The sequence below is a fragment of the Engystomops pustulosus genome, chromosome 5, assembly GCF_040894005.1.
Source record: "Engystomops pustulosus chromosome 5, aEngPut4.maternal, whole genome shotgun sequence".
NCBI classification, from domain to species: domain Eukaryota; kingdom Metazoa; phylum Chordata; class Amphibia; order Anura; family Leptodactylidae; genus Engystomops; species Engystomops pustulosus.
Genome location: NC_092415.1, coordinates 81,084,041 through 81,109,290, shown reverse-complemented (window position 1 = coordinate 81,109,290; position 25,250 = coordinate 81,084,041). Strand labels below are relative to the sequence as shown.

Here is a 25,250-nt window from a genome sequence, read left to right as displayed (position 1 = left end):
CACCTTACATACCGTATTTTTCGGCCTATAAGGCGCACCAAAAATCCTTTAATTCTCTCAGAAATCAAAGGTGCGCCTTATAGGCCAGTGCGCCTTATATATGAACTTATACAGAAATGTACTACACACAAGATGTACTGTACATTTACCAGTGTTTAATAGCTCCATCCCCAGAAATTTCCTGCACCTTCCCACACAGTATACAGGGTCCCTAGCTCCTGAAGTGCCCTGGCACCACAACTAACATTGTGCCCATCCTGCCCTCCCCTAGCACGGAGAGACCGGAGCTGCCATAGTGCCGACCACCAGGCAATCATCATCATCAGTAACCAATCCCCCATACCTGACAGCCCTGTAACAGGGGAAAGAGAAGGAGCCACAGGGAACCCCACAAGAATAACACCCTGGCTGAGGAGGGAAGGAGAAGGGGCAGAGGGAGACCGCTTAACCCCTGCTGCATCACCCTGCATTAACCCCCAGCAGCCCATACCTCTGAGATCGGAGCTCTCTGACACGCTGAAGACAAGTTTCCCGGGAAGTGTAGCTGGCTTGAACTGTGCACAGGTCTGCCACCTGCTGGTAATTTTTAGGTACTGCATTTGATCCTGCGCCTTATACTCCAGTGCGCCTTATATATGAACCTAGATGTCTTAGCAGGCATTTATCAGAGGTGCGCCTTATAGTCCGGTGCGCCTTATAGGCCGAAAAATACGGTAGGTCTGTACACCAAAGTATGAAAAAGTTATTGGGTTCAGGATATGGCAAAATGGAAAATATTTTTTATGTAAAAGATTTAAATTTTTTTCAAATGTATTAAAACCTCTCTCAAATTGGTATCTCTGTCATCAGAGTGACCCAAGGAATAAGAGAAAGTGTCATTTGGAGCGCATAATAAAACCTGTACAGCTTTCCAGTACACTGCATGGAATATTATATGACACCACTAAAAAGCACAATTTGTCCCGTAGATAACATAAAAAAAGTTATCGTTTTAGGAATGAGGGGAGTAAAAAACAAACGAAACAGGTCCGAGTCCTGGGCTGGGTTGGGTTGGGTTAATATTCCAAATGCATACAAATTCAACAAAATAAAGCAACCAAATGGATGGCACAACAAGACTTCACACAAGTCATCAATGTAACGTTTAGTTAACATAATATGCAATACTTGCCAACTCTGCCACAGTGAAAGAACTACTGATGAAGATTTTCCATGCAGACCTAGATGAATACAGGTCACTACACTCCCTGTCCACACCCTGAAGTATGGTTAAACCTGTTCAGTGCATAGCTTGTTTCTCTGATCACCTACCCCATGAAGTCATGATTCTGAGACTCACTATTTTAAGAAACTCTTAAGTAAAAGCAAGCTTGCTTTCTCCCACATTGCGTCAAACATGTTACATCAAACACCTCTCTGTGTAGCACACCCTGAGTCACAGTGCTTACTATTTATGATTCAGTGTTAGTCCTTCCCAGACCTTGTGTATTCATTCCAAGAACCAATTTCATCTTCATTGGTTTCCTTCAGGAAACCAGACCAACTTCCTATTATTTTATTTTCCTTGCCTTCTAAACAGCCCACATAAAACTGACTGGAAGTGAGAGTGACAGAAAACATTATTCTACACAAATACAAGCCAAAACAAACAAAACATAAACAAAGAAAAAAAACTGCACTCGTCATCTGTGTACACAGTTCAAACATATTACTGGGATTTATTTTCTTTGACAATGTCCAAGCAGTAGGATTATTTCACTGCATTCTTAAATAAATAAGAATGCAATTCCAAAGTAGGCAGGGGGAGACCAAGTGAACCCCAACCTCCAATATAGTTGTGGCTGGGGTGCAAGTCATCATTAGTTGTTAAAAGGCAGACAGTACTCCCTAAATTGGAGCGTTTATGCTGCCATCTCCATCTTTATGAAAATGAAAATAAGCCATTGCTTTATATCCACAGTAAATCACACAATTCACTGAGATTTCATGGAAAATTTACTTCACAAACATAACTTGTTGAAACAGACAAAACCTCTAATTCTCCAAGAAACTCTGTGAAATGAAGTGAAAGAGATCGTGACTCTTGGCAAAACTTGAGAATATTTTACTCAGACGCTGGAAGAAGCCAGCTCTCAGAGTTCAGCCTGTCACACAAGTCAGGGAAAAGAAGTTCTGTGTGCAGCCAATGCAATGAGTCAGTAAGAATGATTCCCACTGGACAGCCTGTCAGTAAATGTTGCAAATTTCCTAATTAGGATGGGCACCGCAGGGATTTGTGTGGAAATACCATCATGTCTGCATTGTGGTTTCCAAAATGACCCCACACATTTTGCCACCGCTTGTCCCACGCTTCTCAAAAATTGCATTTTTTCACCATTTAAGAAGAAAAAAAAAAAAAAATGGGGCACATTTACTAAGGGCTTTGCAAGTTCTTTTAGGTGTAAACTGCTTGCACAGGTATGTAAGAAGTGTCTGCACCACAAATGTGTCGCCACCATGCAACACAGGGGGTGTTCCGGCACTCAGTCGGACCGTGTGCCGGATTTAACATGCAAAGTCAGCCGCACACCCTATGTTAAAGGTGCACCACAAAAAAGTTGGTGAACTCTGTCGGGCCTTTGCAGAGAAGGGACAGAATAATGATTTCTGGTGCAAGTTCTTAATGAATCTGGCGCACCGATCATTATACATGGCCAGAGCACTTTTAGTTCAGCTTCCTACATTCTTAGTAAATGTGCCCCCATTTTCATATTATCCAGTACAATATACACACATTTGTTTCTATAAGTTTTTTCAAATTTATTCCATAAGGATCCACACATATTTTATTTAAATTTCCATAAAATTGTAGGATCTTTACATACATACATGTATTTAAAAAAACGTGGTTAATCTTATTGGTTAAAGGGGTATTCCAGGAATAAGCATAATTCATATAGAAATGGGTCATTAAAATATAAGCTAATATGTAAATTAGTTGTTATATAAAATTTTGCTCCCCTTAGCAGAAAATGCTGGAGACATAGACTGTAATAGAGAATTAAAATGCTACTGGCCCTTTAATCAGTCCGTTAGTTTCCTCCGTGCGGTCCGTTGCAGAGCATACACAGAACAAAAGATGGCCGCTGGTCACATGTCCAGCACCTGCCTGGGCAGGTCATGTGATCACCACTACGTTTGGCTGTAGTCGGTTGGTTGCAGTGCTTCCAGTATGGCCAGTGTTCTGGTGATGGCAGTTACACATCATTACTATGGTAACAGAGCAAGAAAACCGGTTCGATCATTACTGGGAGCAGACCATAAGAGGTAGGAGGAGTTACTGAGAACTAAAAGGATCGTGGAAGTTGTAGTTTCCAGTGGCGGCCATCTTAGTGATAACTCCACCTACTTTAGAGAGGCCATAAATTTTGTAAATCATAAAATCAAACTATTTAAGTTCCATTTTGTGACTGACACAAAAACCCATGATGCTATAAATAAATGAATATAACAAAACTCAATGTCATTAGACGTTCATATTCCCGGAATAACCCTTTAACAGTCATTTGTTTTGTTTTATGTCTGCAGTAGTGCGGTGGGCTGGACCAGGATCTTGTGATTCGGATGTGCCCTTTTGTAGCATCTGTTAAAAAAAACGATTTGTGCCAATATTTATAGACTTTTTCCTGGCTAACTAAAAATAGCTGTAGATGGTGAAATGTAAGTGTATATACAGTAAATATAAAGTAGTTGATATACATTATGTTTCAATCAAGGTTGATATGCATTTATTATAACAAGCACATATACAAGTTAAGTTCACAATACTATCTCAAATGTATCTCAAATCCTGTAAATAGCAGACCTATAAAAACATTGCCCAGTTATGACTGCAGAAAACTGTAGCCAATGTCAGCTCATCTAGTAAATCATAATTACATGGCTATTGACCCACAATAACAGTTCAGTTCCTATCTGACATTCCAATCCCACTTAGCAATGCCCACCATAAATTCGCCCAAAACAGTCTGCTACTTCACGGTAATATCACATAATATATCAGTGACCAGTTAAGAAATTTGGCAGATAGTAGCAGAAATGTACAACAAATGTATTGTGAAAAATATATTTCACTTTTTAAAAGGGAATATATCAGCATAAATTTACCTAATAAACCACTACCAGTATGTTGTCAAGTGGCTTAACACCTTGCAGATGGATTTTCTGGATAATGCCACCACGTTCAACAAGTCCACAAACTCAGCTCACCTGTCCCTTACGCATCCGAAGTGTGCACGGATCTCTGTAGGGGCTGGCTGGCAGGCTATAGACTGCAGGGGGCAGGGGCTGGCTGGCAGGCTATAGACTGCAGGGGGCAGGGGCTGGCTGGCAGGCTATATACTTCTGGGGGGCTGGCAAGCTATATACTTCTGGGGGGCTGGCAAGCTATATACTTCTAGGGGGCTGGCAAGCTATATACTTCTGGGGGTCTGTGACCAATGCATTTCCCACCCTCGGCTTATATTCGAGTCAATACGTTTTCCCATATATATGGTATGTGAACGCATTCTATGTAAGCCTTGTCTCATGTTAGTAAAAAGTCAATATACTGTTCAATGTACTATACATATTCAATTTCCTTACCTAATAAGCACCAAGTACAACCAAATAATTCTTTGCATTATGAAATATGTACAAAAATAGAAAATTATGTCTTACCTTGACATGACTCTGAGCACCCAAGTTGTAAATTTCAGTGGGTTTTACTTCATTAATTATTTTCACTAGACATGTACTATCCGTCAGATCCCCATAGTGCAACTTCATGTCTAAAGGGGTAAAGCAAGTATTAATAAAGAGACAAGTCCAAAACCAACCAAATACAAAGCTATAAGTAAAGATAGCTTGTCAGGTAATACAATACCCTGGTATTATCCTACTCTGGGAGAAGGCTGAAACAAAATGTTGGGGCAGCACCACTATGGACATTTATTTACTGGTAAGGGCTGGATTATGGTCTATACTACTGATCTACTGATTATGTGAGCACCCTATGATATCTAATAGAGCAGAATAAAACATTTGTGTTTCTGATCTATTAATGTAATATTTTTTATTTCCCTGTCTAATATAATACCCACTTATATAATAAAATATATATTATATACAGGCGGTATACACTCACCGGCCACTTTATTAGGTACACCATGCTAGTAATGGGTTGGACCCCCTTTTGCCTTCAGAACTGCCTCAATTCTTCGTGGCATAGATTCAACAAGGTGCTGGAAGCATTCCTCAGAGATTTTGGTCCATATTGACATGATGGCATCACACAGTTGCCGCAGATTTGTCGGCTGCACATCTATGATGCGAATCTCCCGTTTCACCACATCCCAAAGATGCTCTATTGGATGAGATCTGGCGACTGTGGAGGCCATTTGAGTAAAGTGAACTCATTGTCATGTTCAAGAAACCAGTCTGAGATGATTCCAGCTTTATGACATGGCGCATTATCCTGCTGAAAGTAGCCATCAGATGTTGGGTACATTGTGGTCATAAAGGGATGGACATGGTCAGCAACAATACTCAGGTAGGCTGTGGCGTTGCAACGATGCTCAATTGGTACCAAGGGGCCCAAAGAGTGCCAAGAAAATATTCCCCACACCATGACACCACCACCACCAGCCTGAACCGTTGATACAAGGCAGGATGGATCCATGCTTTCATGTTGTTGACGCCAAATTCTGACCCTACCATTCGAATGTCGCAGCAGAAATCGAGACTCATCAGACCAGGCAACGTTTTTCTAATCTTCTACTGTCCAATTTCGATGAGCTTGTGCAAATTGTAGCCTCAGTTTCCTGTTCTTAGCTGAAAGGAGTGGCACCCGGTGTTGTCTTATGCTGCTGTAGCCCATCTGCCTCAAAGTTCGACATACTGTGCGTTCAGAGATGCTCTTCTGCCTACCTTGGTTGTAACGGGTGGCGATTTGAGTCACTGTTGCCTTTCTATCAGCTCGAACCAGTCTGCCCAATCTCCTCTGACCTCTGGCATCAACAAGGCATTTCCGCCCACAGAACTGCCGCTCACTGGATGTTTTTTCTTTTTCGGACCATTCTCTGTAAACCCTAGAGATGGTTGTGCGTGAAAATCCCAGTAGATCAGCAGTTTCTGAAATACTCAGACCAGCCCTTCTGGCACCAACAACCATGCCACGTTCAAAGGCACTCAAATCACCTTTCTTCCCCATACTGATGCTCGGTTTGAACTGCAGGAGATTGTCTTGACCATGTCTACATGCCTAAATGCACTGAGTTGCCGCCATGTGATTGGCTGATTAGAAATTAAGTGTTAACGAGCAGTTGGACAGGTGTACCTAATAAAGTGGCCGGTGAGTGTACACGTACCGCCTGTAGTGGAGATTTTTTTTGCAGGAATCTATTGTTCCTTTTTCACTTTATTGTTGCATCATGCACTTAAAAAATGTATACTTTACTGAGTACACAACATCAAAAAGATTTTATTAAAGTATTTAATAGGAATGTAAAGCAGAAAAATGTAAAAATTAACATCCAACTCTATTACCAGGACATGTACTAGGTCTGAAAACATGCTCAAAAGAGAATAGAATATGCAGCATGTAATTCAATTAACTCAATTCGTTCTTTACCACACTGGAATGTTGTGGGATTCTTTCTTACAATAGTTCTTTTACTGAATACGTAAATCAATAAATATTTTTATTTGCATCTTTTGCAAGTGGTGAAAAGAAGCCAAAAAAAAAAAACCTTACTTCTTACTTTCGGTTTCTACATATAATAAGCTTAGGATAGGCAATCAATAAAATGATTACTGGTGGTCACCCCCAGTAGCCGCCACGGTTAATTTACATATTACTAAAATGAAGTTGTTGTTTTTTTTTTAACAAGTTAGGTTAGGTTCGAGGATTATTAAAATTACAGATTGGGGCAGAGGCAGACAGGAGGAATCTACTATCAGGTCTACTTCTGATAATATATTCCTTGTGGTAGGTTTCCTTTAATCCCATGATATGTTTAGTGGCTGGACACCATAACTGCAGGAGTGATGTGCATTCATTGGCCGCTACAGAGCGGATATTGATGGACTATTCTGAGCATACGTACCAAATAAAACCTTTAATAGAAATGCTCTAAATTAAAAATTCAAATAGATATTATGAGCATCAGAAGGAAAACTGAAAAATGTTGGTAACAGAAATGAAGGCAGTAAAAGATTAACTTATTCTGTATATTCTGCCTCATAAGGACATGATTAACACAGTGACATAATAGAGAAAGAACCTTACTTCCTTCTATATGAGCTTGTGGATTCTTGTATAGATGCTCAATCCTCCCAGTGTTGAAAGAGCTTGATCGACGCACAATGCCATGCACCTGTGAATGACAAACCACAAAACATGCTTCATCCTCTGTGAATGACAAGTCCATGTAGTTAGTCTTCTTGGAATGCAAGATAAGTCACCCCTGGGATTCAGCTCTATAGATGTCAGTTTCTAAATCTACTAAGAAGAAAGTCAAAACTAACAATCCATCGGATCATTACAAATAATTCTAATTAGATATCTATGGCTGTCAATGGGAGAAAAGGAAAGGAGGCTCTAGCGCTAATACATTTTGCAATACATCTTTACACAGTAAATAGGAGCACTTTTATAGTTTCTGCATTGAGGACACAGACCATAAAGTTTTCCCAACAATTCTTTTCACTTGCATCAATTTTGTAAATACTATAAAATAATCTAAATGTAGTTAAACACAAGAAAAGGACAAAGAAAACTCAGCTGTCGGGAAGGTCTATTTTCCCTTTCAAAGCCCCGATTAAAGTGTTCTCATCTCCTCCTGACTGGGTTTGTGTCAGAAATTCAGCCCCTGGACTGACAACGTGTATCATCCTTCTGCAACTTGATGAAAGACATCAGCCGGAGTTGACAGCTGGAAAAAACACTCTGCCAAGTAGGTTGGCACTGTAGCAAATCATGTTCACAGCAAACATTCATAGACCCTGCGCAGTGTGGTAGCAGACACATTCTTTCCCCCCAGTTTTGTTCTCTCCCTTTTGAAGGAATGTACACGGAGAAAGAAAAACTTGTCAACTGGTTAATCTGTGACAACAAGTATTAATGTAAGGACTGATGAAAGCTGCGGTTGTCTGCTGCTAATACAGGTGTAATATAAACATTATGACAAGCCAAAATGTGTGCAAAGGGGATAATCTGGTTAAGAATGTGAGATAAGACAATCTTTATGCCTTGCAGAGACAGTTAACTCTTTCAGACAACGCAAAAAAATAATCACAAACAAATGAGTATTATTTGAGGGACATTTGTAAGTTTACTGCATGGTGGCCCCATTTTCACAAGTGATATGTGATATAGAGGAAGGACAGGTTTTTCTCCTTTGTGAACTGAAACTCATGCACCTTTTTAATAAAAAATAAGTAGAAACCACACCATTATGAATCTACAAACTTTATCGTATATGCTCAAGTATATAGTATATCCTGACCATTAACCTCCTGGGCACAAAGTCCCCGCCGCTTGTAAAAAGCTCCAGAACCTTGAGTGACGTCAGAAGCATGTGACTGATCACATGTTCCAGGTCATCCATTTACAAACATGTTGCAGTCTGGATGGCAGTCTTTTTATATTTCTCTAGGAATGGTATGTAGCAGGCCATTTGTGTTTGATAGTTTGAATGTGGCAGAATTGTTAATTTGTGAAAGTTTGAAGGCATCTACAAATAAACAAAGACATAAACTTTATACTTAATGGGGAGCCTACGATCCTGCACACATAGCACAGTATGTATAAAGTGAAACCTCTCTGCACAGTAAAGTGTGGTCTGCAGCTTCCACAGAGCATAATGACAAAAGAAAACCCCCACATACATACTGTGTACACATAGTTGGTAGATTCCTCCTGCCTTCCTCTGCCCCAATTTGTAATAATCCTGGGACCTAACCTAACTTGTTAAAAAAACTTTATTTTAGCTAACTGTACTAGCCTAACTAGACACTGGGAGCGAAGGCTAGTACACGTCCCAGTAACCTCGGCAGTTAATTTACATATAACTAAAAGTTTTTGACAAGCAAGGTTAGGTTCCAGGGTTATTAAATTACAGATTAGGGAAGAGGCAGGCAGAAGGAATCTACCAAAATCACCCCCTTAAGGACGCATGTTTTTTTTTAGCCAATTTCTCGCTCTCCATAAAAAAAATTCCATAACTTTTTCATTTTTCCATGTACAGAGCTGTGTGAGGGCTTATTTTGTGCATAACAAATTTTACTTCTCAGTGATGTTATTTATTTATTTTTTAAATGGTTTGCAAAACATACAAACAAGCACAAGAAATAATCTTTTACACAAGACATAAAAAAGAAAGTCATATCGTGTCATAACTTAGACATATCCATCTCATGTTTTTCAACACATGTTCACTTCACTACTCTAATATTCCTTAAAATTTTTCAAGATCAGTAACATTCATTAACCCCTTACAGACGCGCGCCATAGTAGTACGGCGCGTCGGGTCCCGGTGAATGGACGGTAAGTCTTTGCTGAATATTGCAGCAAAGCCCTACCGGTAAAACCGATCACGGCGTTTTCCCACCAGTACCGGATTCAAAAGGACGACGTCATCGGGGAGCGGCGATCCGAAGACCCGAGGCTGACACGTGTTAACCCCTTCATTACAATGTGCTATCAGCACATTGTAATGAATGAGGAGGAAAATCCCCATATACTGCCTTACTGTAGTATGGCAGTATATGATAGGATCGATCAGACAACCTATGGTTAAAGTACCCTAGGGAGTCTGAAAAATAGTAAAAAGAAAAAAAAAAAAGTAAAAAAAACTATATTAAAAAAACCTAAAAATTCAAATCACCCCCCTTTCACTAGAACTGATATAAATATAAACAGTAAAAATCATAAACACATTAGATAGATATCGCAGCATCAGAAAATGCCCAATCAAAATATAATAAAAAATCTAAAAAAAAAACACAAAAAAAAACAAGAAAAAGTGATCAAAAGGTCGTACAGTCCTAAATATGATAGCAATGAAAACGACATAAAAAGTCGCCAAAAAAAATGACATCACCCACAGCTCTGTACACCAAAGTATGAAAAAGATGGCAAAATATAAAAAAAAAAAAAAATTTGTACAGGAGGTTTTAATTTTTGTAAATGTATGAAAACATTATAAAACATATACAAATTTGGTATCCTTTTAATCGTACCGACCTAAATAATAAAGTAGAACTGTCATTTGGGGTGCACAGTGAAATCTGTAAAATCAGAGCCCACAAGACAACGGCGCAAATGCGTTATTTCACCATTTTCACTGCAGTTGGAATTTTTTTCCCGCTTCCCAGTACACGGCAGGGAATATTAAATATCTTCACTATGAAGTGAAGAAAACAAGCCGTCACAGAGCTCTTTAAGTGTAAAAAAAAAAGTTCTAGATTTTTGATGGTGGGGAGAGAAAAATAGAAATGAATGGAAAAAAAAAGAAAAAAAAAAAAGGCCAGGTCGTTAAGGGGTTAATATATCTTATCCATGTCTAAACTAACATTCCCCAAAGAAGGATACAAGAAAAAGGAATAAGAATATAAAAATAAAATCAATATTAAAGGGGTTATCCGGGTTTTAAAAATTTCTTATGGCCGGGCTGGGGAGGGCTATTTAACCCCTTAAGGACGCAGGGTTTTTCGGCTCATTTCTCGCTCTCCAACTTCAAAAATCCATAACTTTTTCATTTTTCCGTGTACAGACCTGTGTGAGGGCTTATTTTGTGCGTAACAAATTTTACTTTCCCGTAATGTTATTTATTTTAACATGCCGTGTACTGCGAAGCTGAAAAAAAATTCCAAATGTGGAAAAATTGAAAAAAAACCGCGTGTGCGTCACGTTCTTGTGGGCTCAGTTTTTACGACTTTCACTCTTCGCTCCAAATAACACACCTACTTTATTCTTTGGTTCGGTGCGATCGCGGTGATACCAAATTTATATAGGTTTTATTGTGTTTTAATACATTTTCAAAAATTAAACAAATGTGTACAAAAAAGAAAAAATTTTTTTTTGCCATCTTCTGATGCTAATAACTTTTTCATACTTTGGCGCACGGAGATGTGTGAGGGGTAATTTTTTGCGAAATGAGGCGACGTTTTCATTGCTACCATTTTGAGGTCTGTGCGACATTTTGATCATTTTTTATGTTATGTAAAAAGGTGTAAAAGTCGCATTTCGGACATTTGGGCGCCATTTCCCGCCTCGGAGGTCACCGCTGCCCGTAACCGTTTTTATATTTTGATAGATCGGGCATTTTGGGACGTGGCGATACTTAATATGTTTGTGATTTTTACTGTTTATTATGTTTTATATCCGTTCTAGGGAAAGGGGGGTGATTTGAACTTTTAATATTTTATTAATTTTTTAAACTTTTTTTTTTCTTTTTTTTTTCACTATCTTTTAGACCATCTAGGGTACATTAACCCTAGATAGTCAGATCGCTCCTACCATGTACTGCAATACTACAGTATTGCAATATATGGCATTTTTGCAGCACATTCATTACAATGAGCCACTGGCTCATTGTAACGAATCTGCAGCTGCCAGATAGCCTCGTGTCAAAAGAAGACACGAGGCTACCATGGCAACCGATCGCCGCCCCCCGATGACGTTCGGGGGCGTGGCGATCGAAAAAAAGATGGCGGCGCCCGCCGGCGGCAACGGGGGGGTTAATAGCCGCGATCGGTGCTAGCACCGACCGCGGTTATTAGCGGTGGGGGTTTTATGCATTATGCAGAAACCCCCACCTCTGTATGAAGAGGACTCAGCCCGTGAGCCCTCTTCATACATCCCTTATACCTCTGCGCCGTAGAGCTACGGCGCAGAGCGTTAAGGGGTTAAACACAATAAACATGTACTTACCTCCTCCGGTGCTGCCGATGTCCCGCGCCGCGGCCGGTCTTCTCTGTGCGCCGGTTTCACTACAAGTGCGCACAGAGAGCTTAAGGCCGGCCGGAAGCTCCCATGCGCACCATCTCCCAGCGCTTACAACGCTGAGAGATAGGGACAGATGGGAGGAGCCGTCCACATCGCAGACCGGAAGCTCCCTGTGCGCGGCTTCCGTGCCCCTGTAAACAAACAGGGGCACGGATCGAAGGGACCGCGGCGCGGGACATCAGCGGCGCCGGACGAGGTAAGTCCATGTTTATTATGTTTAACTAGCCCTCCCCAGCCCGGCCCTAGGTAATTTTTAAAACCCGGATAACCCCTTTAATTATATATTTAATTTTTACTATATAACAAGACCCCCAAATAAATCTGGCTTAGAACTCCACATTTCCCCTCTCTCCTGCCCCCAGTAGTATACAGCCACCCCATGCAGCCCCCAGTAGTATACAGCCACCCCATGCAGCCCCCAGTAGTATACAGCCACCCCATGCAGCCCCCAGTAGTATACAGCCACCCCAGCCTGCCCCCAGTAGTATACAGCCACCCCAGCAGTATACAGCCACCCCAGCCTGCCCCCCAGTAGTATACAGCCACCCCAGCAGTATACAGCCACCCCAGCCTGCCCCCCAGTAGTATACAGCATGCCCCCAGTAGTATACAGCCACCCCAGCCTGCCCCCCAGTAGTATACAGCGTCCCCCCAGTAGTATACAGTGAGCCCAGAATTTAAAAAAAAAACAAAACGTATTTACTCACCCTCCGGTGGCCCGGATGCGCAGCGCTGCTCCCCGGATGTCATCGCGGCTCCTTTTCTGGCTTCCCGGCTCCTCTTCTTGCTATTGCGCCGTCTTCTGTCTTCTTTAACATCGCGTTGGGCGCCGCAACTGTTCTCTCCCGTGCGGCGCCTAGTATGACGCGCCGCTGCTGACGTCATACTAGGCGCCGCACGGGAGAAGAACAATGGCGGCGCCCAACGCGATGTTAAAGAAGACAGAAGATGGCGCGGAAGCAAGAAGAGGAGCCGGGAAGCCAGAAGAGGAGCCGCGATGACATCGGGGGAGCAGCGCTGCGCATCCGGGCCACCGGAGGGTGAGTAAATACGTTTTTTTTTTAGTCCATTTTTAATTATTTTTTGACTCGTGTATAAGCCAAGGGGACGTTTATCAGCACATTTTTTGTGCTGAAAAACTCGGCTTATACACGATTATATACGGTACATCCTTCCAGAATTTTGGAATCAACGTACATTCCCATCAAGAATATAAAAAGCTTCCATCTACACCACCCCCCATCCAACAAGATACATTTTTTTCTCCATCACTAAATTTTTTTAACAACTCTAGACAATAGTGCCATCTATATTGAGGTTTTTTTGCGAGTTCTATATGATTTATACAAATAGAGTATTGTGAAATAGACTTCCAAGATCTTTCCCATTCCCTCAAACTAAGCTCTCTACCTACATCCTTGTCCCATTTTTTCCTGTAACTAGCTGTAGTAATTTTTATTGTGGTGGAGAGATTTCTGTAAATCCCCGAGAGCAGTTTGTCTTGGCACTAGGTTTGTCTTGCAACTTTGTTTATAAACTGAGAGGAACATTTTTGCATAGTCATTTTCCTTAAAATATCATGTCGTTTTATAGAACTACCAATACTCATATAGATCAGAAAATCACCCCCTTCGAGGATACCAGCCTCCATTGCTTCATCAAAATAAATCATTCTATTTCTATTATTAAGTCTTCTATTATTAAGTAATGTATAGAAGACATTAATGTAAAACTTCTCACATCTCTGTTGAAATTTCTTCAAAGCCATAGCCGTATTTTCAACCAACCAAACTATTTTAATTTATTTTTTATCAAAATATATCCAGTTTCCTTAGAATCCTTCCATACTGCAAGAAGATGATCAATTGTAGCAGATCTGTATGACGGGATTAGCAGACCAGCCTAAGACCTAAACAATATCTCTTGTGATGTTATTTATTACTCCATGTCGTGTACCAGAAAAATTCCAAATGTGGAAAAATTGGAAAAAAAACCGTATTTGCGTCGCTTTCTTGTGGGCTCAGTTTGTACGACTTTCACTGTGCTCTCCAAATAACACCTCTACTTTATTCTGCGAAATGAGACATTTTCATTGCTTCTATTTTGAGGACTATGCGACATTTCGATAATTTTTTATGTGATATAAAAAGGTGCAAAAGTCATGTTTTGGACATTTGAGCACCATTTTCTGTTATGTGGTTCACCACCGGCAATAACCGTTTTTAGATTTTGATAGATCGGGAATTTTGGGACACGGCGATACCTAATGTGTTTGTGATTTTTACTGTTTAGTTTATATCAGTTTTAGGGAAAGGAGGGGGGGGATTTGAAATTTTTTATTTTTTCACTATTAGACCCTCTAAGGTACTTTAACCCAAGAGGGTCTGATCATTGCTACCACATACTGCAATACTATTACAGGCTCATTTTAACAAATCTTCAGAAACCATACAGCCTCGGGTCCAACGAAGACCTGAGGCTGTCATGGCAACCAATCACTGCCCCCTGATGGTGTTCGGGAGAGCAGCGATCTCAATAAAGATGGCAACGTCCATGCACCACCATGTTTTAAAAGCCACCGGCGTCTTTGCCGGTGGCACACAAGAGGTTAACACCAGTGATCGGTGCAAGCACCAACCGCGGGTGTTAGCAATGGGTCTTTGCTGCAATATGCAGCAAAGACAATCTCTGTATAAAGAGGACTCAGCCCGTGAGCCTCTTCACACACCCTTCATAACTCTGCGCGAATATAACCGTTGCAGAACGTGAAGAAGTTAATATTTCCCTATATAAAAAGACGTACAGTCTATAATCACACAAAAAGATGTACAAGTAGTGTTCTGCTCTGAGCTTTCAGCTCTGTGTCTTCCCTGCCCTGCACTAGATCTCTGTACAAGCAGTAACACTGATTCTGTGTCCTCATTGGCTGGGCTGTTTGTTCAAATTCACATGAATGCCCTTAGCTGATGTCACAGTCAGGAAGCACTACCCACTTCAGAAGCTGAGAGGATTTTACAGATCGGGTTGATATACCAGGATGTATCTAAAGGAAGAAACCCACAGCATGATATAGGCATCATGGTATTTGTTCTCTCCAGCTGTGCTAAAACTATTTGTCAAGTAACCTTACAGTTACTCTAAGAAAAGTCAGTTGCTTTATTCTGACAAACTGCTGAAACCATGTGACATTTTTAACCAGTGTTTTCAAGCACAAAATCAACTAGAAACACCATAATAGGTTAATTGTATAATTATGGTTATATTCTTTTACTCATTAATGAAGACTCAGGCTAATTTACATATTTTTGTGGATATTCTTGCTGCTACCGGAGCTCAAGTTTTAGCTGGAACAGGTTCTATCATGCTCTAGAGCAGTGATTTTCAACCTTTGAGCCGCGGCACACTTTTTATACTTAGAAAATCCTGGGGCACACCACCAACCAAAATAGCACAAAATTACACTAAAACAGTCATAAAAGGCCTCCCTTTACTAATAAACCCCCCCTAGCGCCCTCCCTTTACTAATAAAAACCTCTAGTGGCCTCCCTTTACTAATTAAGAGACCCTAGCGGCCTCACTTTACTAATAAAATGCCCCTAGCGGCCTCCCTTTACTAATAAAAAGTCCCTAGCGGCCTCCCTTTACTAATAAAAAGTCCCTAGCGGCCTCCCTTTACTAATAAAAAGTCCCTAGCGGCCTCCCTTTACTAATAAAAAGTCCCTAGAGGCCTCCCTTTACTAATTAAGAGCCCCTAGAGGCCTCCCTTTACTAATTAAGAGCCCCTAGCGGCCTCCCTTTAATAATAAAAAGTCCCTAGCGGCCTCCCTTTACTAATAAAAAGTCCCTAGCGGCCTCCCTTTACTAATAAAAAGTCCCTAGCGGCCTCCCTTTACTAATAAAAAGTCCCTAGCGGCCTCCCTTTACTAATAAAAACCTCTAGCGGCCTCCCTTTACTAATAAAAAGCCCCTAGAGGCCTCCTTTTACAAATTAAGAGCCCCTAGAGGCCTCCCTTTACAAATTAAGAGCCCGTAGTGGCCTCCCTTTACTAATTAAAAGGCCCTAGCGGCCTCCCTTTACTAATTAAAAGGCCCTAGCGGCCTCCCTTTACTAATTAAAAGGCCCTAGAGGCTCCCCTTTTCTAATTAAAAGGCCCTAAAGGCCCCCCTTAACTAATAAAAAGCCCCAGCCTACCTTTACCAATAAAAAAAAGACCCTATACAAATAATAACCTTATATACTTACCCTTGATGTCTTCTTCCACGTACCGTCACTCCTAATGGCGATCCGCCCACCTTCTGTAGCTCCTGCACCGCGCGCCTCTGGTCACGTGACATGGGCCGCGCGGTGCAGGAGCTACAGAAGACGGGCCGATCGCCAACGCGGGGCTTGGAGGTAAGTATGGGCGCAGAAATACGGGGCAGCTCTACACAGGGGCAGCGTAGTTCGGGGAACTTTCCCCGCGGCACACTCAACCTTGTGCCGCGGCACACAGGTTGGAAATCACTGCTCTAGAGGTAATGAGCATCCATAATAGGACAGTCTACCACAGATAATCTGGAGGCCACAGCACTCTTAGGAACCTTAAAAATGCTGCAGAAATTCTTTTGTAACCTTGACGAGGTCAGTGCCTTGCCACAATTCTGACAGGTGTTTGCCTTTTCTAATCTAGTTCAAATCAGTTTCATTAAATACAGATGGACACCAATATAGGAGTAGAACCATCTCAAGGAGGATTGGAAGGAAATGGACAATATGTGAGTTAATGTGAGTGTCACAGCAAAGGGTCTGAATACTTATGACCATGTGATATTTACATTTTTCTTGTTTGATAAATTGGCAAAAATATGTACATATCTTTCTGTTATTTCTGCCAAGATGTGGTGCAAAGTGTACACTAATGAGCAAAAAAATAGTAACTGTTTTGATGTTACCAATTTAAAGGGGTCTGAATGCTTTCTGTGCCCACTGTACATTACTGGTGGGTAAAAAAATGCAGAAAAAAGCAGACCATGAATAAAAATATAAACTGTACAACATATAATGTAAATTAGTCTATCCGTAGAAAGAAATAACTTGCTGAAAAATGTGCTTTACTCAAACATATTTTATCGGAGTTGAAATATTACCCGTATTTTGACACTATAGTACCCAATTTTAGTAAGAACACCTAATTTATCTTCACAGAACAGATTACTGTCCCCCTCCCCTCAATCCAGATGGGAATATTTAATTGTCCAGGAGACAAATCCATCAGCTTGCACAACTTATCTCTATTTCAACCTCAAATGAACAGTCATTGTTGCCAAAAGTAGTGATTTTGTACTTTCCCAGCCACTAAGACTCCTAATATCTGATCCTAAACAGAAGCTAGTATACTGGTGAACAACATAGCTGGCTGCCCTTTAGAACTCTATATTTGCTGGACAATCCCAAAGCTGCAGTTCAGTCACTAAATTTATTTCTCTCTAAATGTAAAACAAAATTCTGTGTTTTTGTTGTAATTTCACAGTTGAAATTCATAAATTCTACATGCTTAGGAGGTACTACGGCCATTTATTTGGATTCATGCCCACTGCTAAGGATTCCTCAGCACTGTCTCCGAGCCTAGTGCCCGTGAGGGAAAAACTCAGCATGTCCAATTATAATTTGTGTTTGCGGCTCAGACAGACAGTCTCATAGAAAGCAAGGGGTCTGTGTAAAAAAAAAAAAAAAAAAAAGGTTTGTTCACAGTTGTACTAGGTTTTCTGGAGGTTTTTGTGGTTGGTTGCCGGGCAATAGTCACATAACATTATGGGCTGGCTTAACTCAATCACAAAAACACAGATTATACACGGACCAACTTTGCGGATATATAGCCGTTACATGGGGGAAAGTACGGATTACATATTATGATGCGACGGTTTCGCCTCTGATGAAAGTCATCAGCGGCGACACCGCCACATCATAGCGTGTGATACAGAAGCTGCCGGGAGCCGACTCACAAACAAATCCCATACTTCCAAACTAAGTAGCACATGCTTAACAATAGCGTCTGACAGAACCACACAACCAGACAGGACCAGTCCTTGTGTCGATGTAAGTGGGACCCCGAGGTGACCAGCCGGGACCTTGTGATCGCATCACGGGACCATGATTGGAAGTATGGGATTTGTTTGCGAGTTATTTACCTAGCAACACTTCTGAGACATGCGCTGTGGCTGTATTTACAAACAGTGGCTGAGCGGTACGCCAGGATGCAAGTTGACTGACACTTTATTATTTCTGTATAAACACGAGCGTGTAGAAGGTTTAATGCATATGGATTTCACTGTATGTTATGAACATGTATTTATGTGACTAATTGTATATGACCATCTTAAATTTGTTTTCACTGATGATGTCACATCCTGCGGGGGATATAAACCCGCCTTGTATCACTGTTTGTTATACTTAAAAATGGTTACATAGAGATAGCTGAAACGTTGTATGTTTTCCACTGATGATATAAAAATCATTATTCACTACGGAGTGGTGCTTCCCTATTTTGGTTTAGTAATATAGTGATATATCATATGTACGTTTTGTGTGGCGGTTTTCACTTTTTATGTAGGATTTGACCATTTAGGGGACTAAATATTTACTTATATATACACACACACACACATATATATATATACACATATATATTATATATAAATAATTTTACTGTCCTGCTCTGGGACTTGAAGTGATCATGTGATCACTTGTTCAATGTAATAGATGCATAGGCTGACACACACACACACACACACACACACACACACACACACACACACACACACACACACTGACAAATCCGGTCATCGACAGGATCTGTCACTGTGCTCCTGAAGGCAGTTTTGGGCTAATCTTCCGGATCCCTGGGCCACCAGAGCTGACCGAAACCCCATGAAACCGGCGCTCATGGGGGGAAATGATGCCGTTGGGGGGCAGATACGGAAACTTTTAGAGGTACCGAGCTCATGTTTGACAGCTGTGCCTATAGGCTTAAACAGTTGTGATCACAGCTACCGTAACCCCAGCTACTGCCGCAGGAGCTCGGCTGACTCATACAGCCAGGCTCCCAAACTGATGTCACAGTTGACATTTTCATCCTGGATCGTTAAGGGGTTAAAGTACTGTGAGAGATCTATTTCTCTCCAGATAAAATTTTTGTTCACCCATACTCCATCTCGTTTTAGCCGGGGCCATGTTTTCTGTCATCAATGTCATGATTCAGCCATCATGTGTATATCTGTTTGCTTGTCTGGTCCTACTCCTTGACTCTTGTTAGAGAAAACCAATCCCCTTGGTCTGTACATGTTGCCAATCTGATTAGACTGATTACTAATTGAGTTCCCCAGGTCAACATCTGCAAAGAGTTTGTATGTTCTCTCCGTGTTTGCGTGGGTTTCCTCCGGGTACTCCGGTTTCCTCCCACACTTCAAAACATACTGTTAGGTTGTTTAGATTGTGAGCCCCTTGGGGACAGGGACCAATTTGACATGCTTGTGCAGCGCTGCGTAATCTGTGTGCGCTATATAAATAAAGAATTATTATTATTATTAAAGGGCATTTAAGAACGTTATCTGGCACAAATTGTGACTTATTTGATAAATTTGACCCAAGTCATATTAAAAACAGAGACCAGCAGCAATCTAAAATTAAGGGTACATACACACAGAGCCGCATACCGCTGTGCGCTGGAGAGGAGGAGGTGGTGACCCCTTCCCCCTCCATAGAGAAAAGCGGCGCACGGCCCGCACACACAGGGATAGAGCATGCTCCATCTTTTCCCTGTGTATGGTGTGGATCGGTGACAGACGGCCTTCTAAATGTAAATATAGAGAGATCTTCTCAGGGAACAACATTTCTATTGAAAATGATAGGAATAGAACAAATATACATAATTCTAAATCTATCTCTACCGCACTTGAGCCTACGTAGTTTTATAGAAGTTGCATTACTCAGTGGAACTTTAAAATGAAAGTGACTTCATAGGCAATTTGTGTATTATGTGCAGCATTACATCATTAATTACTCTATCTTTTTTTTTTTTAAGCTCTGTTTGGATGTAGCCGCTTATCTGACCTTGCGGGAAATGTACGTAGTGGTTATACCCTGAGGAGACGAGGGAATCCACTAGAAGAACCTAACTGATAAATCGTACAATAAGCTGGCGTGGTTACAGGCCATGTTGCACATTCTTTTTAGAAGCTTTGATTTGTTATCTGGACTCTGAATGGAAAACAGAGAGAATGGACAGCCACAGAGGAAGTTATGCAGGCTGCTGCATACTAGTGATTTCATTGGCCTGTGCCAAGTCCAAGTCACTTACCTCGTAGCCCTTTTCTAGTAGAAATTCTGCCAAGTAAGAGCCATCCTAGGAGAAGAAAAAACACAATTTAGGCATGTGTGAAATGTGCACAGCCACTGTAGGAGAACTGATATTATGTAATATGTAGGAATCATATAGCAGAAAAGGTGCACACACACACTCACAGCCAACTTAAATGTTTAGCCACATGCTGAGCTGCCGCATTCAGAAGCAACTACCCCCAGAAAAGGCACATTAAACAACTTGAAACTGGTTATTGATCAGAGCTGCCGAAGCAAATATAGAGCAAAAAAAAAAAAAAAAAAAAAAAAAAAAGGAAAAAAAAAATGTCAGAGAGAAACATCATAGGATAATGAAAATGGCAACACTGTATATTACATTAACAAGACATTGTACAGCAATATTAAACAGGTTACTCAAGTAAATTATATTTCTATTAAATATGATAACCTAACAATATAAATATCAGCTATCAGAGATTCTAGCTTGTCCAGTTTTGACTTTGGTTGGGGCCTGCGCTGCACATATAACAATTACTTGAAGATAACTCCGTAGACAATCTCTTCCTGAGGTAGGCAAGGTAGACCAGTGATTATACAGAAAATGCTCCCCATGGCCTTAAAAACCACTACCAGTATGCGGTGAAGCAGCTGAACGCATTCTTCATGTTTCTTTCATGGCCCAGTGTGGTGGCATCATCCAGAAAATAATCTTTGAAGTGTGATGCAAGTTAATTGAATAGTCAAAGAGGGGGAGAGTTTAACACTGAAGTCAAGGTCTCCCCAACTCAGAACACCCTGCATGGTCCTGCATACAAAGATATTACTAAGCAGATATGCTGAAGTCTGGTGGGTGATGTCAATCAGAGGGCAGGATTTGTTTAGAGGTGTGGAGAGGTTGACTTCAGTGCTAAACTCTCTCAGTCACCTTGGCTTTATACAACTAATTGACATCTCACCTAAAAGAAGAATTTCTGGATGAGGCCACCATACTGGGCCATGAAGGAAACATGATCCAGAACTAGTTAAGCTGCTTCACAGCATTCTGGTAGTGGGTTATTCAGTTAATTTCTGATGACAGGTTCCCTTTAACTACACCCCCGATAATAGGTGGTAGCTGACAAATGAATTGGATCAATACTCTTGAAAATTTTAAACATTCGCAAGACCATTTAGTATAGTATATAATTGAGTATTCTGTACTTTGGTGTAAAAACAAAATCATTTCTTTCTATACACATCTGCTTTTTTTGTTTAGTGTACATTTTACTGGTTGGATGTGTCTACATCCCCCCCCCTTTTTCTTTGCTTATAGTATATAAAATGAGTTCATAGTGTCTCCACATTAGGAGTAAACAAGTGCTAGACACTACAAATTTACTTGGTGGCAAAATAGGAGCGGTACCCCATCATTGGTGTGCTAACTCCTTTCTCAGCTTTTTTTCTAGCTGTATTTCACCTATTCTTTATTGTTGTGGTCAGCAACTAGCAATCTTATTAATACAAGTTTCAGATTTGTTAAAATTATCCTAGTTGATTTCAGGAGATTGCAGTAGTAGCAGGAAAGATTAACATTGAAATGTCTCAGATCAGTGAAATATTTATAACTACATTACAGCAGTCTTATGCAAATGATGACCAGATTTGATCAAACTACATTATTTTTTAGTAAAGTTGCTAGATGCCCAGCACCAAGAAATATTTCTTTTTAATTTATTCTGCAATAGTTTATCCTGGGAAATACAAATATTAGCTGCAGAAGTGCTAAAGTCATAGGGTAAAAGGGGAAAGGAAAAGCTGTGTGGATTTAATACGTTGATGTGAAACAGACCTGACCAGGATTGAACCCTGTCAATAAGGTCTTGTTCTTCTCACCCAAGCGATTTCTCAGACTTTCCAACCACACTGGAACATTCTGAACTAGCAGTGGCACTCACTTCCTCACAACTTCCTTTCGAGGTCTATCAAGTGATAGACCCGGGATTTGCAATGAGATGGAAACAGGCAGCAAGTGCTACTGGTGTCTGGCTGACACACAGCACAGCTGATTTACTGTCTGGCAACGCAACACACCAAGCAGACTGATGCGAAACTTTGCTGACACCCATCGGCCCCAATTTTGTACAAGGAGTCGGTTTTCAAAATGGGCACAGCAATGCAGCCATTGTCAATGCCTATAATCGAAGCATTGACTCCAGACTCTTGCCTGTGCCAAAAGTCAGTAATGAAATCAGGTAAAGAGGAACATTGCAGTAGTGCTAGATGTGATAAAGTACACAAGTTTGTTTGTCCAGAGCTAAAGTTCACTTTTCCCGCAAAGTCTATCAACTTTGACGATGTTGGATCATATATATGAGGTCAAGGTGGGTGTGCATGTACGTACTAATTTAAGGTAAACACATTCAACATGCTGACCTAGAGAAGGCTAAAAAGAAAAAAACTTTTCAAGATTTTTTTGGACAGCCTAGTATATTTTGAGTATTGAACACTAAAAGAAAAAAAAATGGTTTCCCAATTTGTTTTGCAATCTTTATTCTTCTAAGTCTTCACATTACAGTACAATTAATCCGTGTAACAGCACCTGTCGATGGCTATAGATCCACTGTTGCAAAATCTTAAATTTTTTTTTATAAAAGTACACAGAGGATCCTGATCAGTTTTGCTCTGTGTACATCCCTGGCTTGTTCCCGAATGTGTGGTGTATGCCTCAACCCTTTGCACATTGCCCAATTCGCCTAAATTGCTGCCTGTCCTGACTATTTGCTCGCCTGATCTTTTTCTCTGTGCCCACTGGGACAGCTGCTGCTCATGCCCTAGTGCAGTGATGGCGAACCTTTTAGAGCCTGAGTGCCCAAACTTCAACCAAAAGCCACTTATTTATTGCAAAGTACCAGGGCAGCAATTTAAGCAGTAATTTATTTCTCCTTGTTCTTTGACAATTTTCAATCGTTCAGCCTCCTAAAGACACCAACGCAGTTGAAAGGAGGAGGGCAAATTCACCTATCATTGTAGGAAGATTCTGTAGGAAGATTCCTTGAGTCCTGTCTGGTGAACTTCATGCTGGGTTTATGGCCTGGGTGCCCACAGAGAGGGCTCCGAGTGCCGCCTTTGGCACCAGTGCCATAGGTTCGCCACCACTGCCGTAGTGTGTGGCCCAAAGCCAAACCAGCTAATCATTAGAATCCTAATTTTTGTAAGATTACATAAAATAGCTACATTATATATCTTGTTTTACTTCTGCCTATCTTTACACATTTTACCATAATGTGTAAAGGGGATTATTTTTTTAGGAGATTTAATCCCTTTCTTAACTCCTCAGAAACTTCAACCAACTATGGCCGATTCTTTCCCCCCTAAGGCCAGACTATGACCGACAACCATGATCCCCTCAGACCACACTATGGCTGCCACTGACTACCTCCCCAGACCAGATGATGGCTGACAACCATGAACTGCAAGGGCCACGATAGAAAGAGTAGGAGACATGGGGGGAGATTCATCAGTGCTTTTACTTAAAGGGGCATTCCCATTTAAGAAAATTAATGTCATTGTTTTCATTATAAAAACTTACACAAGTTTCCAATTTACTTTCTGTTTCAAATCCTCATGGTTTTCTAGATCTCTGCTTGCTGTCATTCTATAGAAAGCTTCTTACTACCAGTGGTGCTCAGCTCGTTAGTATCACAGAGTAATCAGAGCTGTGTGATATAACGAACTGTGTGATATAAAGACCACGGGCAGATTTCTGTCCACTGGAAGGAAACATAGAAGCTTTCTATAGAATTACAGCAAGCAGAGATCTAGAAAACAGTGAGGAATTGATACAGATATTATATTAGAAATTTGTATAACTTTTTATAATACAAACAATAACATATATTTTCTGAAATGGGAATACGCCTTTAAGTTTTCTATTATTATTGAAATAACCATTTATCCTACAAAATCGCCACCACCAGGCCATGTGGCTATGGAGTTGGCATGAATGGGACAAGGCTGCTGGAGGAGTGGGCCATTCCGGGGCATTCCTGCCCAGCAACGGTATATTTCAGACAACCTGCGAACATTCAGGTCTCTTCAGGCCTGAAAGTTTGCTGGCTATCATGCAAAACGAACCTTAAAGGGGTATTCTCGTCTGGACGCTCACATTCAGTTTCATTAATCTTCCATATATAAACATTTCTTCAATTGGATGTTATTAAAAAAAATGTTCCTGTGTGAACATAAATTTCTCATAAATGTAGTCATGTTGTCCCTTAGAAACGAGATGGCTTCCTCGGATACGACCACGTCACACTCTGGCAGCGGTGGCCAGACTTGGGATATAGAGTCCTGCCTGACCTCCTGGATTCAGCGATCATTACCACAGGACTGATGTAGGATTTGCAGTAACTCCCGGACATTTCATATACAAAAACCTTTTGTTTCTTTGTGCAATCCCTCCAGCAGAGGTGGCCGTATCCGAGGAAGCCATCTCGTTTCTAAGGGACCATATCACTACATTTATAAGAAATTATCTTCACACAGGAACATTTTTTTTAATAACATCTAATTGAAGAAATGTTTATATATGGCAGATTTATCAAACGGAATGTGAATGCCCAGACGAGAATACCCCTTTAAGTAGTCAGCACAGCATGCCCAGCAATTAAATCAGGAGGTCTTAGCCTCCTGATGTATTAGCCATGGGTAGAGGGCTTCATCTTCTTCATACACTGGCACTCCAATAAATGGTAAGTATTGAATTGTATTGGGTATGTATACCCAACATACAATAGGGATATAGCGCACATCCTGTGTGTCCATGATGGGAAGTGCATTGTGGAGACTCTAAAACCCTGCAATATAAAAAATAAAAAAGAAACATACACAAAAGGTAAATGGGGT

General features: G+C 40.9%; 1 protein-coding gene across 2 annotated transcripts in view; it reads right to left on the bottom strand.

The window, feature by feature from the left end:
* The window catches only part of GMDS (GDP-mannose 4,6-dehydratase), a 458,968-nt gene that overhangs the window by 359,154 nt on the left and 74,564 nt on the right, over positions 1 to 25,250 (bottom strand). For both annotated transcript variants that reach the window (XM_072152473.1, XM_072152474.1), the window contains 3 exons: positions 20,365 to 20,409; positions 7,307 to 7,394; positions 4,699 to 4,808 (listed from right to left, as the gene is read on the bottom strand). In XM_072152473.1, coding sequence (XP_072008574.1) covers positions 4,699 to 4,808; positions 7,307 to 7,394; positions 20,365 to 20,409 — 243 coding nt within the window. The remainder of the gene's footprint in view (positions 1 to 4,698; positions 4,809 to 7,306; positions 7,395 to 20,364; positions 20,410 to 25,250) is intronic.